Genomic DNA, 17,653 nt, shown 5'->3' on the forward strand with positions numbered 1-17,653 from the left:
TTTTGTCACAGGAGAGATTAGCCTCTAGGATGGAACCCAGGTAGGTAATTTCATCTTTCCTTGTGACAATATTGTCACCCACTGTAACTGAGAAGCCGTCGGTCTTGCTGAGTTTGTTATTTGAACCGAAGAGAATGGACTCTGTTTTGCCCATGTGTAATGATAGTTTGTTATCAGCGAGCCATATGCAGATTCTGCCTAGTTCCGAGCTGAGGGTTTTTTCAACCTGTAACATGTTCTTGTCAGAGACCAGCAGGGCTGAGTCGTCCGCAAACAGGAACAAGTTGCAGTCACAAGCTGACGACATGTCATTTGCATAAATTAGGAACAGTAGCGGTCCTAGTATGCTTCCTTGTGGAACACCACAGCTCACTGTGAGGGGGGGGGATAGAGTACCGTTTACCTCCACCATCTGTTCCCTCCCCTCAAGGTAGGATTGCATCCAGCTCACTGATAGACTATCAAAACCAATTGCTTTTAGCTTGTCAATCAGAATGGAGTGATTGACTGTGTCAAAGGCCTTTTGTAGGTCCAGCATGACCATGCCGCAGTATTTGCCTGCGTCCACCTCTTGTTTGATGTGGTCATTCAAATAGAGAAGGCATGTGTCAGTGGAGTGGGATGTTCTGAAGCCAGATTGGAATTCGTAGATTAGATTTTTTTCCGCTAGGTACTTTTCGACCTGTTCGTAGACTATTTTTTCCATGACTTTCGAGATGGAGGTGAGAATAGAAACAGGGCGGTAGTTGCCTGGGTCTAATTTGCTGCCCTTTTTGTGCAGAGGGGTCACCCTCGCAATTTTGAAGTCCTTGGGGACGTGTCCCTGTTTTATGGAGAGGTTTATTATGTGTGTGATGATTGGTGTGATGGCGGCTGCTGAGTCTCTGAGGAATTTGGAGGGGATGTTGTCATGGCCAGTGGCCTTGTTAGGTTGGAGGGCGCTCAGTTTATTGAGTACCTCATCTGTTGTTACCATTTCCAGCTTGAAGTCGTCCTTGCGGACCCCTAGGTTTTTGTAGTAAGCTACTATGTGTTCTACCCCATAAAGCCCTGAGTGGGAGGGTAGTTTGTTTACCAGTGTTGTGGCTATGTTTGTGAAGAAAATGTTTAAGTAATTGGCTACATCCAGCTTGTCTGTGATGAGCGTGTTGTCCGTTTTTATGTTTATGTTTGAGAATCTGGTTTTAAGTTTTTTACTGCATCCTAGTTGATTATTGAGTAATTTCCAAAGTTCACGTGGTTTGTTTTTGTTTTCCTCAGTTTTGTCATTGATGAAATTCTTTTTTGCAGTTTTGATCATGGAGTTTACGTCGTTTCTTAGTCTGTTTCTTTCTAGTTTGAGTTCAGTCACGTGGGCTTGGAGTTCACTGCTGTCCACAACAAGTGAATGGTAGATGATGAGGCTGGTGGTGGACACCACTATATTCCGAGTGAGTGGCTGGTGGAACGTGTCTGAAACGATAATGGATCTTGAAGTCCAATAAAAATATGTACACACACAAAGAATACATTAAAAAAAAACTTCACGGACCCACGGAGGTATTAAGCCAAGTCATGGCTCGACGTAAATGACATGCATAAAAGTCATAGATCATTTAAACAGAGCAAACGTTTATCTCCCCAGCCTTAGTGGACGTTCAATGATTATCAAAATAAAACCGACCAAAACCCCCCTTATATCAGATATAGCGAAACATTTAAATAAAGTATCTAGACGATATCCAGCATCACATAGTTAACCTATTTATAAAAACAAAGTTATCGAAATTATATGACGCCGCTTGGCGTTTAAGCCATAACGAAGTGCTAACTGCACAAAAACAGTATACTGTAGCCTATGACGTGGTGTCCTCTTGGTTCTTCAAGAAGGTTGTGGCTTCCTTAGGCGAGGGAATATGTATCCTCGCTCCGTCTTTGGTGATGAACAGCTTCGCAGGGTACTGGAGAGAGGTTTGAAACCTAGATTGTAGAGTGAGGCCATGGCGGCCTTGTAGCGGGAACGCTGCTCCATGACTTCGGGGCAGTAATCTTCATAGATTTGGACTATGTGCCCTCCGTATACCAGTTTACCCCTCCTCGTCCGTGCCTCTCGAACAATTATTTATTTTATTCCAATTTGATGTAAGCTAGCAATAACTACTCTAGGCCTGGTGTTATTTGCAGCTTTGGCCCCGATTCTGTAACACTGATCCAATTCGGGTGTCGTAGGGAAGATCCCCACCCCCAGAATTTCAACCAGTACCTTTGCAAACAAGACATTGGGTTGGTCGCAACTCACGGACTCATCCAGTCCTATTATGCGAATATTAGGTCGACGGAGTCGGTATTCGACGTCGGCTAGCTTAGCCATTCGCTTATCGTTGATTCCTTCTAGATCTCCACATCTAGCATCTATCACTTCCACCTTGTCAGTACAAGTACTCAAGCCAGTTTCCATATCGTTTAGACGAGCGGTCTGTGCACCAACCGTTTCCCATAGGTTGTCGATTTTGGATTCGATAGATTCTTTGGTAGAGGCAACCTGGTTGGTTAGGGAGTGTAAACCGTCCATTAAGGTGTGCTCGAGCTTAAGCTGGGATTGCGTGAGCTTGATCTGGGATTGCGTGAGCTCTTCGATTAGCTTAGCAATGGATTCCATATCGGTGGAAGCGTCATCTTTCTTTGTTTCGCTTGTTTTCTTCGGTGCCATTGTGGTTCTTTCAGTCAATATAGTTAGTTGGAAACCTAAGGTGATGTATACACAGGGCCGTAGCCAGGGTTTAGAAATTAGGGAGGTCCATTTATTTTTTTGGCCCAGACCGGCCCACTATAATCGGTCGGACACCACCCACCAGTACACCATCCTTACGGTCCCCTTAAATATGCGTACCTACTGTACTATCCCCCCCCCCCCCAACCCATTACAAAGCTGGGTAGTAAGTGCCATGGACAAGTGGACCAGTGTACTCACTCGCTCTTGGCTGAACCTTGTTTTGGGTGGTGATGTAAAAACACCTGCATCATAGCAGGCTCAGGATGGGCAACGTAGTCTATAGCCTGTTCATCCCTGTCTCTCTCCTTCATAACCTGGCTTGACTAGACATAAGGAGAGAGATGATTACAATTAACTGGTACATTCAGGTCCAGAATTGTTGGAATCCCCTGACAAAGATGTGCAAAAAGCTGTACAATTTAAACAATACCATACTGGTAATGAGAAAATAGTTGTTTATTCAATGAATGCATGGAGCAGTTCCATCTTATTTCATTTGATACTAACTACTCAGTTCATACAGATTTCAAGTATTCAAATATCAATGATGAATATTGCATAAGGTTTACACAGTTAATAGATCACCTTCTTGTTTTATATTCATCTTATATGGCAATTAAATCAATGGTGTGTTTGTTTGGGGAGTTTGACCTATGTGCCTACCACGTGAAGGTGCATGATCAATGGACAGCACAAAAACAATTTGTGTAGGTGGAGACTAGAGCTACCACAGATAGTAATAAGTTATTAAGAGTAAGTAATCCATAACATATATATCCTAATAGTTACCTTATTACCATACTTGGCTGAAAACAAACTTTGCTGCCTGTTGTGAATGTGTTTTTCCCTGTAGGCTAATACATAAGTAGGCATACATTTTTGCAGTTGAGGAAAAATTTGCAGTTGAGTAGGCTATAATGTGCTGTGTTTTTATGTCTTCCATCGAGGACCACCTTGGAAATAAGTGTTAATGCTTGTTAATGAATGCTTTTAGGTGATAACCTCAGGAATACAAATTGGTCAAGATCATTTGTTTTTATGATGTGTTTTTAATTTCCAAATAAATCTAATCAAATAAAAAAGCAGTTTTTGCAGTTGAGCTACTGGTGTGAATGAATGAATGAAAACTTTATTTAACAGATTGCAGAATGGGTACAATACAGTACGGCTCAATACATACAATTGTTAAGGGGATGCAGACCTGAGAAAGACGTTTGTCTTGTTTCCATCAGGGTCCCCCATTTTCAATTCATATAGACATATATGACATACATGACATACAGATAGTCAGTACTGCTACATCTATACATTTATGACATACCAGATTTGCAAATACAGTACTGTTTGTGATACAGAAGGAGTCAAGAAAAGGGAGTATATACATTTGACGTAGAAACTGTACATTGGAGGAGGTTGGGTGGGGGGGGTTGGGTACATTGGGATATTGACAACCATACTGGGTAATTTACATTGGAGGTGGTTGGGGGGGGGGGGGGGGGCCGGGGGGCACACTGTATAAACAAGTAACACTGTACATTGAGGGGGGGGGGGGGAGGAGACACTGTACAAACAAACACAATTGTACATTGAACTATTGACAAAACCATACTAGGTAAATGACTGTACATTGGAGGGGGTTGGGTTAGGATATTTACAGGGGCCAGTGTTGATTTGCAGTCTCCCGTAGGTGTCCCTTGAGAGAGGTTTTGAAAGTGGGTAGTGATCCACATTCCTTTACAGCTTTGGGTAGGGCGTTCCACATTGATGTGGCATAATTGCGAAACGTGTTTAGTCCCTTATTTGAGCCGAATCTGGGTTTAACATGATTTGTGGAGCTCCCTCTGGTGTTGTGATCGTGGTATTCACTGACCTTTGGGAAGTATTTTGACATGTACATGGGTACCTTGGTCGTGTAGTGTATCTTGTAGACCAGGCCCATTGCAAGTTGTTGTACTCTGTCGTCTACTCTAAGCCATCCTAGGTTGTCAAAGTGGGCAGGGGTGAGGTGGGTTCTAGGAGTAAGGTCAAGCAGTAGTCTGACCAGTTTGTTTTGAGATGTTTGTAATTTTGTTTTTAGCGCCTTTGAGGTGCTTTGGTACCATGAGGTGCAAGCATAGTCGTAGTACCCCTGAATGAGTGCTCCTGCCAGAGTCTTCAGGGTGTTCTTGTTTACCAGAGAGGAGATCCGGTACAAGAATCGAGTTCGTTGGTTGACTTTTTTTATTACATTGGATGCCATTTTGTCACAGGAGAGATTAGCCTCTAGGATGGAACCCAGGTAGGTAATTTCATCTTTCCTTGTGACAATATTGTCACCCACTGTAACTGAGAAGCCGTCGGTCTTGCTGAGTTTGTTATTTGAACCGAAGAGAATGGACTCTGTTTTGCCCATGTGTAATGATAGTTTGTTATCAGCGAGCCATATGCAGATTCTGCCTAGTTCCGAGCTGAGGGTTTTTTCAACCTGTAACTTGTTCTTGTCAGAGACCAGCAGGGCTGAGTCGTCCGCAAACAGGAACAAGTTGCAGTCACAAGCTGACGACATGTCATTTGCATAAATTAGGAACAGTAGCGGTCCTAGTATGCTTCCTTGTGGAACACCACAGCTCACTGTGAGGGGGGGGGGATAGGGTACCGTTTACCTCCACCATCTGTTCCCTCCCCTCAAGGTAGGATTGCATCCAGCTCACTGATAGACTATCAAAACCAATTGCTTTTAGCTTGTCAATCAGAATGGAGTGATTGACCGTGTCAAAGGCCTTTTGTAGGTCCAGCATGACCATGCCGCAGTATTTGCCTGCGTCCACCTCTTGTTTGATGTGGTCATTCAAATAGAGAAGGCATGTGTCAGTGGAGTGGGATGTTCTGAAGCCAGATTGGAATTCGTAGATTAGATTTTTTTCCGCTAGGTACTTTTCGACCTGTTCGTAGACTATTTTTTCCATGACTTTCGAGATGGAGGTGAGAATAGAAACAGGGCGGTAGTTGCCTGGGTCTAATTTGCTGCCCTTTTTGTGCAGAGGGGTCACCCTCGCAATTTTGAAGTCCTTGGGGACGTGTCCCTGTTTTATGGAGAGGTTTATTATGTGTGTGATGATTGGTGTGATGGCGGCTGCTGAGTCTCTGAGGAATTTGGAGGGGATGTTGTCATGGCCAGTGGCCTTGTTAGGTTGGAGGGCGCTCAGTTTATTGAGTACCTCATCTGTTGTTACCATTTCCAGCTTGAAGTCGTCCTTGCGGACCCCTAGGTTTTTGTAGTAAGCTACTATGTGTTCTACCCCATAAAGCCCTGAGTGGGAGGGTAGTTTGTTTACCAGTGTTGTGGCTATGTTTGTGAAGAAAATGTTTAAGTAATTGGCTACATCCAGCTTGTCTGTGATGAGCGTGTTGTCCGTTTTTATGTTTATGTTTGAGAATCTGGTTTTAAGTTTTTTACTGCATCCTAGTTGATTATTGAGTAATTTCCAAAGTTCACGTGGTTTGTTTTTGTTTTCCTCAGTTTTGTCATTGATGAAATTCTTTTTTGCAGTTTTGATCATGGAGTTTACGTCGTTTCTTAGTCTGTTTCTTTCTAGTTTGAGTTCAGTCACGTGGGCTTGGAGTTCACTGCTCGTGCTTTTAGTAAGCTTTGACTGACTTTTACGAAACTCAGAGCATTTTTTGTCTCTGGTTTTCATAGCGGCCAGTATTTCGGAGTGCATCCACGGCTCAGCGCGATTTTTTACCCTGGTGGTTCTTAGGGGGGCCATGTCGTTTAGTATTGCTGAGAATTTGGTTTTGAAACCAAGCCATGTTTCGTCAACCAGTGTACCATTGAGTTCATCTGACCAGTCCAGACTCTCCAGTTCAAGGTTGAAGGCCTCGCTAGAGTAGGTTTTGAGGTCTCTAGATGTGACTGTTTTGTGGCAGCCAGCCTTTTGTTTTAGTTTTTTTCGGGTACAGAATATCATATAATGATCACTTAACCCACATGCTATAACCCCTTTATTTGAGATCTTGGACTTGTCGGAGGTCAGAATGAGGTCAATGGTAGTCTGAGTTGATTCACATACACGTGTGGGTTGGGTGATTAGCTGGCTGAGGCCATGCAGATCACAAAACCTACTGAAGGCCTTGAAGACGGGTGCATCTTTTCGTTGCATATCCGTGTTCCAGTCTCCAATAAGAATTTTGTCTACATCCTCAACTCCAGCTAAACACCCATCCAGTGTATCATAAAAGCCACTATGATCTGGCGGCCTGTAGACTGTGCCAACCAGTAGGGATTTCGCCCTTTCGAATAGGATTTCCACTCATACAGTTTCAATTGATTTATGATTCAGGTCATTTCTGTTGATGAATTTGGTGTCCTTGTGTATGTACATACAGACACCACCTCCATGTTTGTTCCTATCATTCCTGATTATTGAGTAGTTCTCAATCTCTATCTCTGGATCTTTTACAGAATCGTCGAGCTTAGTTTCTGAGAAGCACAGTATGTTTGCCTTACCATTTATGAATATTTGTTTGATTTCATCCAATTTGTTTTTTAAGCTGTTAATGTTAATGTGAAAAATGTTCAGTCCATTGGCGTTGGTTATTTCATTGATGTTGGCAGGTTCGAAGTATTGTTCGTTTGTGATCTGTTCCTCTGTGTTGTTGTGGGTGGGAAGGGGGGAGGGGGGGGTCGGGTCCCGCGCCGTGCTGGAACAACAAAGAAGGGGGGAGGGGGGGGTCGGGTCCCGCGCCGTGCTGGAACAACAAAGGAGGGGGGAGGGGGGGGTCGGGTCCTGCGCCGTGCTGGAACAACAAAGGACTCGTTCCTGGTTGTTTTCGTTGTTAGCTCTGCTAGCTAGCCGGCTATCGGGCGTCGAGATGTTTACATCCCGCGTCGAGATGGTCGTCATGGTTTCGACCCTCGGTTCACCTCCTCTCGTCACTGCCTCACGTGTGCTCGTCTGCTGTGGCGTCATTGGGGGAGCTTCGCCGCCCGCGCTGTGGATGTAGCCACAGGTTGCGTTGTTGATGCTGTTGGTCGCGATGGGAACCTCCATCGCTTCTTGCTGTAGTCTCTGGTTCCGTGTCATTACGGGACCAGGGTTCTGATGTATGTCACCCGACATGAGCAGATATAATAAAAACATTGATCTCTTATTACACTTGCCTGCCGGGGGTAATTTCTTTCGTTCCGGATTTGCAGTAAGTACTGCGTGGATCGCCGTGGCTCCGAAGGCTGGATGTTTCCTCTCCGTGCCCGTTAACAAGTAGAAGTCGCAATGGGACTGCTGATTTACGTTTTCGCTACCCTCCACTTCTGTCTGGAGTTGCTGCTTGAGTTGTGAATTCAGGTACAAATCCATAATCCACAGGAGGGAAAGTAGAAAATGCGCAAAGTACTTTTTTGTTGTTGCTCTGTTGTGTTGGTTACGGGAGCTACGTAAAATGCGACCGTCCATGTTGAAGCCGGATGTAATGTCCTGGTGTTGTATATTATACAGCCTTTTCATGCATCTTTATCAAGGGAACCCTTATCCTAATGATTTTTAAAAAAAAAATATTATTTATGATGATACGATATGGACCTAGTAGTTGGGTCATCTGTGGCACTTCGTTTCTCAATGGATTTTTTAAAAAGGCGGGGGAAATTTGTGAGAGACCAAAATCCAAAATGGCTGCCATGGAAATTAACTTTTTAATGGTTTGACCTACAATGATGCCCATTATACAACGGCATGCAAATTTCTCGATTCTGATTGGCTGAAACAGTCCATTTACACGTCTTTATTGGCAACAATCCACGGTCCTGGGCTCAGGACCCGCCCACAACCGAATCACATATCACTCCCCGGCTCACTCCGGGAGAATGTTGATAGCGCCAGAATGTTGATAGCGCCATAACGACTAAATATGAAGCGATTCTGTCAAGGGGAATGTGTTAGTCCTTTAAACAATGTTGGATGATGTAATTGATGGGTCTTGAGTCAATCTAGAACAAAAGAAAAATCGCGGATTGATTGATTGATTAATTGATTGATTTAAATTTCTACTTCCTTCCCACTGACTGCAGCGTTCACTCTCACACTGTCCGACGCTGGCGTACCCACAAACACACACACACACACACGCACACACACACACACACACACACACACACACACACACACACACCTACACACACACACACACACACACACACTGTGACACACACACACACACACACGCACACACACACACACACACACACACTCTTGTCTGCAACAGCGGGGGAGTCAGACTGAGAGAGAAGCAGCGCTGTTTTAAGTGAGCATGGTCTAACTATTGAATTGATTGATTGGTTGATTGCTAATTTTATTACTGTACCCCTGGTTTCCAACTGGTTAAGTTTAGGCTAAAAGAAATAAATAAATAAATAGGGCGAAGAAAACGTTTTTTTCCTATAGGGCAAAGAAAACTTTTTAATTTGTTTTACCTACTTTATATAGACGCATCTAAGAATGAAGTTCTATGGAAAGTAGGTCTGCATTCCCTTAACAATTGTGTGTATTGAGCCGTACTGTATTGTACCCATTCTGCATCTGGTAATAAAATTTTCAATCAATCATTCCAATAATACACAGTTGGATGTGTTAGTTGGTTGGATGCACTTCAAGCTGCTTCCACATGAGGCAACTTCTCTCAATCATTCCAATAATACACAGTTGGATGTGTTAGTTTGGTTGGATGCACTTCAAGCTGCTTCCACATGGAGGCAACTTGTCTTTTTTGTAGTTGTGGGAACTACTTTTTCTGGCGGATGGTTTTTTCAATAAATCTTCGATTAATGTGTGTTTATTGTATAGAAATAAGGTTGGATGAATCTGGCAGTTGTATAAAAGCTTTACACCACTTGCAGTCGTGATTTGTGAACAATAAACCATGCCTAGGGGGGTCTAACGACCACCCCTAGGCATGGTTTATTGTTCACAAACCACTCCTGCGCGTGATGTAATGCTTAAATACATGGTACCAGCCCCCTCTCAGTCATGTACCAGCCCCTCTCAGTCATGTACCAGCCAGCCCCTCTCAGTCATGTACCAGCCCTCTCTCAGTCATGTATACCAGCCCCCTCTGTCATCTACCAGCCCCCTCTCAGTCATGTACCACAGCCCCATCTGAGTCATGTACCAGCCCCCTCTCAGTCATGTACCAGCCCCCTCTCAGTCATGTACCAGCCCCCTCTCAGTCATGTACCAGCCCCCTCTCAGTCATGTACCAGCCCCCTCTCAGTCATGTACCAGCCTCCTCTCAGTCATGTACCACAGCCCCATCTCAGTCATGTACCATAGCCCCATCTCAGTCATGTACCACAGCCCCCTCTCAGTCATGTATACCAGCCCCCTCTCAGTCATGTACCAGCCCTCTCTCAGTCATGTACCAGCCCCCTCTCAGTCATGTACCAGCCAGCCCCCTCTCAGTCATGTACCACAGCCCCCTCTCAGTCATATACCACAGCCCCCTCTCAGTCATGTACCACAGCCCCCTCTCAGTCATGTACCAGCCCCTCTCAGTCATGTACCAGCCCCCTCTCAGTCATGTACCACAGCCCCCTCTCAGTCATGTACCAGCCCCATCTCAGTCATGTACCAGCCCCCCTCTCAGTCATATACCTGCACGACTGGCGGGGGGGGTGCTTAGTAAGAGATGTGATTGGGCCGCGTGTAACTGTTCCGCAACAGTAAGTGACTTCCGGGGTAGGCCTGATTGGCCCCGACAAGGCACGTGACGCGCAACTTTCTCTGCCGCGCGGCACGCTCCGCGGAGCCGAGCGGCAGAGCTTACGGAATTACGTAACCGTCCAAATACGCCATGACTCTCATTCGGCGCTATAGTTCACCTGGCAGAGCAGCGGTCCTGCGATCCTGCGGTCCGTTGTTGGTGAGTTCGAATCCCATCAAAACTTTTTTTTTTAACGTGATTTTTTTTTTAACGTGTATTCTTTCGCCGGTTAAGGTTAGGCATGGTTAAGGTTAAGGTTAAGGTTAGGCATTGTTTCGGAGTTGGTTAAGGTTAGAACGGTTAAGTTTAGGCGCTGTTAAGGAGCTGGTTAAGGTTAGAGTTTGTCTTAGAGAATGGCAATATTCTTTCTATCATGGTTAAGGTTAAGGTTAAGGTTAGGCATTGTTTCGGAGTTGGTTAAGGTTAGAACGGTTAAGTTTAGGCGCTGTTAAGGAGCTGGTTAAGGTTAGAGTTTGTGTTAGAGAATGGCAATAGACAGCCTATTTCCGCGCGACAGCTCTCAGCAGCCTCGTTGCGCGTCCTGAGTTTGCCGCGTCACGTGCCTGTCGGGGCCAATCAGGCCTACCCCGGAAGTCACTTACTGTTGCGGAACAGGTACACGCGATTGGGCCAGCCCAGTGTCAGTCAGTACCAATGGGCCGATGTCTCAGCCTAGTAGTGGGCCGGTCGTTGACAAAAAAATATATATATATATATAATTTTTTTTATAAAAAAAAATTATATCATTTTTTTTTTTTTTTAATAGTTACAAATAGTTATCGAGGTCCGGACCTCGGTGACCTCATAGCTGGCTACGGCCATGTGTATACATACAGGTTTAACCGAGTTGAGAGTATAAAAAGAGGCTTTTAAAATATATAAAAAAAGGGAGTAGCAGCTTACCAGAATGCGACCTCACATCCTCGACCCGGAACCAGAACCCCCTGGATTACTTACTCTTATAACTTATTACTATCTGTGGTAGCTCTAGTCTCCACCTACACAAATTGTTTTTGTGCTGTCCATTGATCATGCACCTTCACATGGTATGCACATTAACTGTAGGTCAAACTCCCCAAACAAACAAGCACACCATTGATTTAATTGCCATATAAATCACATACAAAGATCTAACTATTACTCCTCTCTGAACATGAATATAAAACAAGAAGGTGATCTATTAACTGTGTAAACCTTATGCAATATTCGTCATTGATATTTGAATACTTGAAATCTGTATGAACTGAGTAGTTAGTATCAAATGAAATAAGATGGAACAGCTCCATGCATTCATTGAATAAACAACTATTTGCTCATTACCAGTATGGTATTGTTTAAATTGTACAGCTTTTTGCACATCTTTGTCAAGGAATTCCAACAATTCTGGACCTGAATGTACCAGTTAATTGTAATCATCTCTCTCCTTATGTCTAGTCAAGCCAGGTTGTGGAGGCGAGAGACAGGGATGAACAGGCTATAGACTACTTTGCCCATCCTGAGCCTGCTATGAGGCAGATGTTTTTACACCACCCAAAACAATATTCAGCCAAGAGTGAGTGAGTACACTGGTCCACTTGCACTGGTACACTTGTCCATGGCACTTACTACCCAGCTTTGTAGTGGTTTGGGGGAATAGTACAGTAGGTACGCATATTTAAGGAAACCGCAAGGATGGTCAAGTCAAGTCAAGAGTTTTATTTGTCACGGCATACAAGTATACAATGAAATGCGGGTGGTCTTGCCCGCAACGATGTGCAATACAGTAGTACAACATATAATAGAATCCAATAGACAACATTGTGCAATAAACAGGTAACATAGTGGGACATCACAGTATTTGTACATAGTTATTTACAGAGCATGAAGGACATGCTAGGTCCCTTGGTAGTGCAATACACTGTTACTATTCTATTTTTAAAGTGACCTTTCCGTTGTGGCCATAAGTGTGGGCGTATGCAGCATGAGTGAGTGCTTTCTCATGTTAAAGTGGCTGCTAGTGTGCGAGCGTGCACAGCGTGTGTGTGTCGTGTGTGTGCTAATGTGTGCTTGTGTGTAGGGTTCAGTGTTCTGTGACCCTCAGTGTTCATTGTTCAAGGCTCTGATGGCCTGGGGGAAGAAGCTGAGCCGAAGCCTCTCTGTCCTAGTAGCTGGTGTTCACAGGCGTCTGCCTGACCTCAGCAGCTGGAACAGGCTGTTATTGGGGTGGTGAGGGTCTTTCATTATTCTGCAGGCTCTGGATTTGCACCTCTTGTTGTATAGAACCTGCAGGGGAGGTAGTGCAATACCCGTGGTACGCTCGGCAGAGCGCACCACTCTCTGTAGGGCCTTCTTGTCCTGTGCCGTGCTGTTGCCATACCAGGCAGTGATGTTTCCAGTCAAGATGCTCTCTACAGCTCCGGAGTAGAAGGACTGGAGTATCTTCCCCGATACTCTGAACTTCCTTAACTGTCTCAGGTGGTAGAGGCGCTGCTTCGCCTTTTTTACAACTGTGTCTATGTGTGTTGACCATGTCAGATCCTCTGAGATGTGGACCCCCAGGTACTTAAAGCTGCTCACCCTGTCCACGGTGGCCCCGTTTATCCTCAGTGGTGTGTGTGTCTCCTGCTGTCCTCTTCTATAATCCACGATCAGCTCCTTGGTTTTACCAATGTTCAGGAGCAGGCTGTTGTCCTGGCACCAGCGTTCCAGTACCTCAACCTCCTCCCGGTAGGCCTTCTCGTCGTTGTCCGAGATCAGCCCCACCACCACCGTGTCGTCTGCAAACTTCACTATGGAGTTAGAGCTGAACTTGGCCACACAGTTGTGTGTGTATAGTGAGTACAGCAGGGGGCTCAGAACACAGCCCTGGGGGGACCCGATGCTCAGGGTGATGGTGTTGGAGGTCTGACCCCCCACCCTGACCGCCTGGGGTCTTTCACTCAGAAAGTCCAGTACCCAGGTGCTCAGAGCGGAGCTCAGACCCAGCTCGATCAGCTTGTCCACCAGTCTGGTGGGGACTATGGTGTTGAACGCTGAGCTGTAGTCAATGAACAACAGTCTCACATAGCCCCCCTTCTGACGGTCCAGGTGAGAGAGGGTGCTGTGCAGTACTTGGGAGACCGCATCGTCAGTGGACCTGTTTGGCCTGTATGCAAATTGCATAGGGTCCATATCACTGGGGAGGGAGGCACAAATGTGATCCTTGACCAGCCTCTCGAAACATTTCATGGCCACAGAGGTGAGTGCCACCGGTCTGTAGTCATTGAGACCTGCTGGGGAGGGTTTCTTTGGTACCGGGATAATGGTAGACATCTTGAAGCAGGCAGGGACCACTGACTCCTTCAGGGATCGATTAAATATGGTGTACTGGTGGGTGGTGTCCGACCGATTATGGTGGGCCGGTCTGGGCCAAAAATGCCAGGGCCGATTTTTGGTCCCAGTCCAGCCCTGGTGACATATAATAATGTTTTTTATTTCCACTTTCAGGCAAGGAATGATTGGGGCAGGGGGGCTTTAGACTTCAAATATTCATTATTTCACAAGAACAATTAATCTAGACCAAACATTATAAACACAATAACGTATTTGTATACCTCATCATGACCATCATAAATGGCTGCATTTATATAGCGCTATTATCCAAAGCGCTTTACAATTTGTTCCTCTCATTTTACCCATTCACTCACACATTCACACACCAAACGGCGGAGGCAACCATGCAAGGTGCCAACCTGCTCATCAGGAGCAATTAGGGGTTAAGTGTGTGTGCTACCTTGAACACAGAGATTCCGTCATAGATGTATTGTTCCTCCTGACTTTGCTGCTTTGGGTTCCAGGGAGGAGGAGGAGCGCCTTGGCCCCTGCCCTGGAGACGCTCAAGAAGCAGGCAGAGTGTCTCAAGTTGCCATCACTGCTAATGATAGACCAGAACTATGGTGAGAATATTGACTGATCTTTTTCTTTATTCCTTCAACGTGTCCAGCAGACAGAGTGATGTTTGTTAAATCAAATCAAATAAAAATGTATTTGTAAGGCCCGACAAGACACGTTAATATCCCCATGGGCCGGACATGTCTTCTTTAAACAAGTCAAGAAGGAACATCACAATAAATCAAGAACAAAACAAAAAACACCATGAAATCCAAAATAAAATGTAAAATAAATAAATGCAACACTCCCAGACATACCCCAGCGAAGGTAAGGAAAAACTCACCAAAAACCTAGCAATAGGAAAAAAGCACCACAGGCAATGTGGAGGGGAGAAACCTTAGAAGGACCGTTCAAGAGGGGATCCCCCCTCTTGGATGTCGGTGATAGTAGTGTTGCTATGGATGATCAATGGGTGGAGAATAAAACAGGCAAAATAGTTGGTATGTATGTATATACGTGTAATAAAACACAGATATGTACATGCAACTGGGGTACATAAGAACATTTTTGAAAGATCGAAATAGAATAGAGCTAAGAACAGCAAGAACAAAAGGAAAGCATAGGGAAATGAGCTATGTTAGGATAACGGCTAAATGTCAAGGCTCGGAGCTCAAAATATCAGTCATATTCCGTTTGCACATGAATATGTATTCCCTTCTGATCCATTTGAGGTATGGGGGTGACATAGAGAGGATCGTATCCTCTTGGCCATCACCACGGGACGTCCACCGCTTTGGTCATCACCATGAGACATCCATTCACAGGGAGACAGGGAGACAGGGAGACGGGGACAGTTAAGTTACTGATGGTGATGTCTCTCTCTCTCTCTCTCTCTGTGTGTGTGTGTGTGTGTGTGTGTGTGTGTGTGTGTGTGTGTGTGTGTGTGTGTGTGTGTGTGTGTGTGTGTGTGTGTGTGTGTGTGTGTGTGTGTGTGTGTGTGTGTGTGTGTGTGTGTGTGTGTGGTGTGTGTGGTGTGTGTGGTGTGTGTGGTGTGTGTGGTGTGTGTGGTGTGTGTGGTGTGTGTGTGTGTGTGTGTGTGTGTGTGTGTGTGTGTGTATAATCAGATATCTGCCCTGACCCCATCTCACCCACTGATGGTCTGGCTGCCCTCAACTCTCTATTGGCAGCTAAAATGGGGCATGGAGTTGCGAGGCTGCTGGATTCATTTTTCGACATGTTCGTGAACTGAGGCCTGTCTGGAACGCTGACCTTTACCTGGCCTGCTTTTAAAGGAGACTGACTTAAGAAATTGTAATAGATGTTTGGAAATGTACAATGAATGCGACCTATGTGAATTCACTTCCCCTTTTTCACTTCACTTCACTTTTCAATTTCACTAATCTGACTAATGTGATACTATCAAATATAAAAATAGGGAAACAATGTCCAGGGACGCACTCCAGGTTTTTCCAAATTTATTGGCAGCCTGTAATCATGACGTTTCGGTGTGAACACACCTTCTTCAGAATGGCTTGCATCTATCAAATAAAAATAATCTATCAAATAATGGATTCCCGTTTTCTCCTCTCTGTCCTTTATAGCCCGGTGAGTTTGTTCTTATTTCATCACTCACTCTCAGTTCTCTACAAGACACGTTACAGTGCTCTTACATTTCATGTAGCATCAATTTACTGCCTGAATTGTTATAGTGTATTGTTCATAAATGCAGGAAAACAATCATCTACTGGACAATTTGGTTAAATTCTAATTGGATCAACTGGCACATGGTGTCCAAAAGCCGGCCATGGATTACTTAGTAGGATCAGCCACAAATCAAGTCTCAATGTCACACGGTGGCCTATATAAATCTCCAATGGAAATGTGTGGCCATGGCAAATTGATGTCAGATTTGGCTTTTGTGGGAGCTAATTCTATTGACTGTGGGACAGGGTCCAAACCAAAGAGAGACTCTGTTACAGTCACTGTTTTTGCTATTATCAAGCTATCTTTCTCAGTCCCTCTATTGATAACAAATGAGATTAGATTTAGATTAAAATGTATTGTCATTATACAGCACAAGTACAAGTGGGGCAACAGTGGCACAGGAGGTAGAGCGGTTGTCTGGTAATCTGGAGGTTCCCGGTTTGATTCCCGCTCCTCCTGGGCAGCGTGTCGAAGTGTGCTTGAGCAAGACACTTTACCCCTAATTGCTCCCGATGAGCAGGTTGGCACCTTGCATGGTTGTCTCTGCCGTCGGTGTGTGAGTGAATGGGTAAAATGTGGGAAACTAAATTGTAAAGCGCTTTGGATAAATGCACAATTTACCATTTTTACCATTTACAAGTACAACAAAAGAAGATTGACATCCAACCAGAGTGCAAATGTAACAGTAAAGTGCAATAGTGATATACAATGTACAGGTGATTAAACTGGGTATAAAATATATAAATGAGTACTACTGAGTGTAGTGTTAATCAGATGCATGTACACTGTACAGAGTTGTAATATTAATATATACAGTGATACAGGTATAAAGACAGTATGGTAGTACAGATACAGCATAGTAGAGCGTGGCCTTACATGCACAATAACAATACTTAACCAGACTCTGATGCAGTTGGTGAATATGCTTTCTATGGTGCACTGGTAAAAGTTCACCAGAATCTCAGGAGACTTTCCTCAGTCTCCTCAAGAAGAAGAGGCACTGGTGACCAGTGACGAGGTGTCAAGGTTCCAAGAGAGGTCCTCAGAGATGTGGATTCCCAGGAAATTGAAGCTGGAGACATGCTCAAACTCCATCCCGTTGATGTGGACGGGGCATGCCCCTTGTTCTCAGTTAACTGTTTTATTCATATTGTATATTCATATTTCTATTACATATGTATATCAATGTATTGTCTTTCTATTACCCTACTCATACCTGTACCTCCCCCCTCCTGCTATGATGCCTGGATTTCCCCCAAGGGGATCAATAAAGGAATATATTATCTCATCTTATAGAAACACATGACACATAATTCAAATCGTTACTCTCTCACTCTCTGCCAAATATTACTCCAGGGTAGTTATTTTGTACAGATTACAACACACATATAAACAACCCAGATTCCTGTCCTACAGGGTGGGATGAGCTTTTAAGAAGTTTGAAACATTAGTTTGAAAGCAGCTCAGTCAACAGAGGAGACATGTGTATAATAAGAAACACAGTTATTCCTTTAGATAAAGAAGATCTAGTGAGACATGATGAGGGTAGTTTGTGTTGCTCTTGTTCAGCTGCTTCTATAGATCCGTCAGAGTAGATCCTGTCATCTACAGATA

General features: G+C 44.5%; 1 protein-coding gene across 1 annotated transcript in view; it reads left to right on the forward strand.

Moving 5' to 3' along the window:
• Window positions 1-15,815, forward strand: part of LOC311232371 (uncharacterized protein) — a 76,112-nt gene extending 60,297 nt beyond the window's left edge. Inside the window, exons 5-6 of the mRNA XM_084319151.1 lie at window positions 14,302-14,400; window positions 15,460-15,815. Of these exons, the coding sequence (XP_084175277.1) occupies window positions 14,302-14,400; window positions 15,460-15,584 (224 nt within the window). The 3' untranslated portion in view covers window positions 15,585-15,815. The remainder of the gene's footprint in view (window positions 1-14,301; window positions 14,401-15,459) is intronic.
• The last annotated feature ends 1,838 nt before the right edge of the window (window positions 15,816-17,653 follow it).

This window comes from Notolepis coatsorum (assembly GCF_963971535.1).
Source record: "Notolepis coatsorum genome assembly, chromosome: 7".
Lineage (NCBI taxonomy): Eukaryota > Metazoa > Chordata > Actinopteri > Aulopiformes > Paralepididae > Notolepis > Notolepis coatsorum.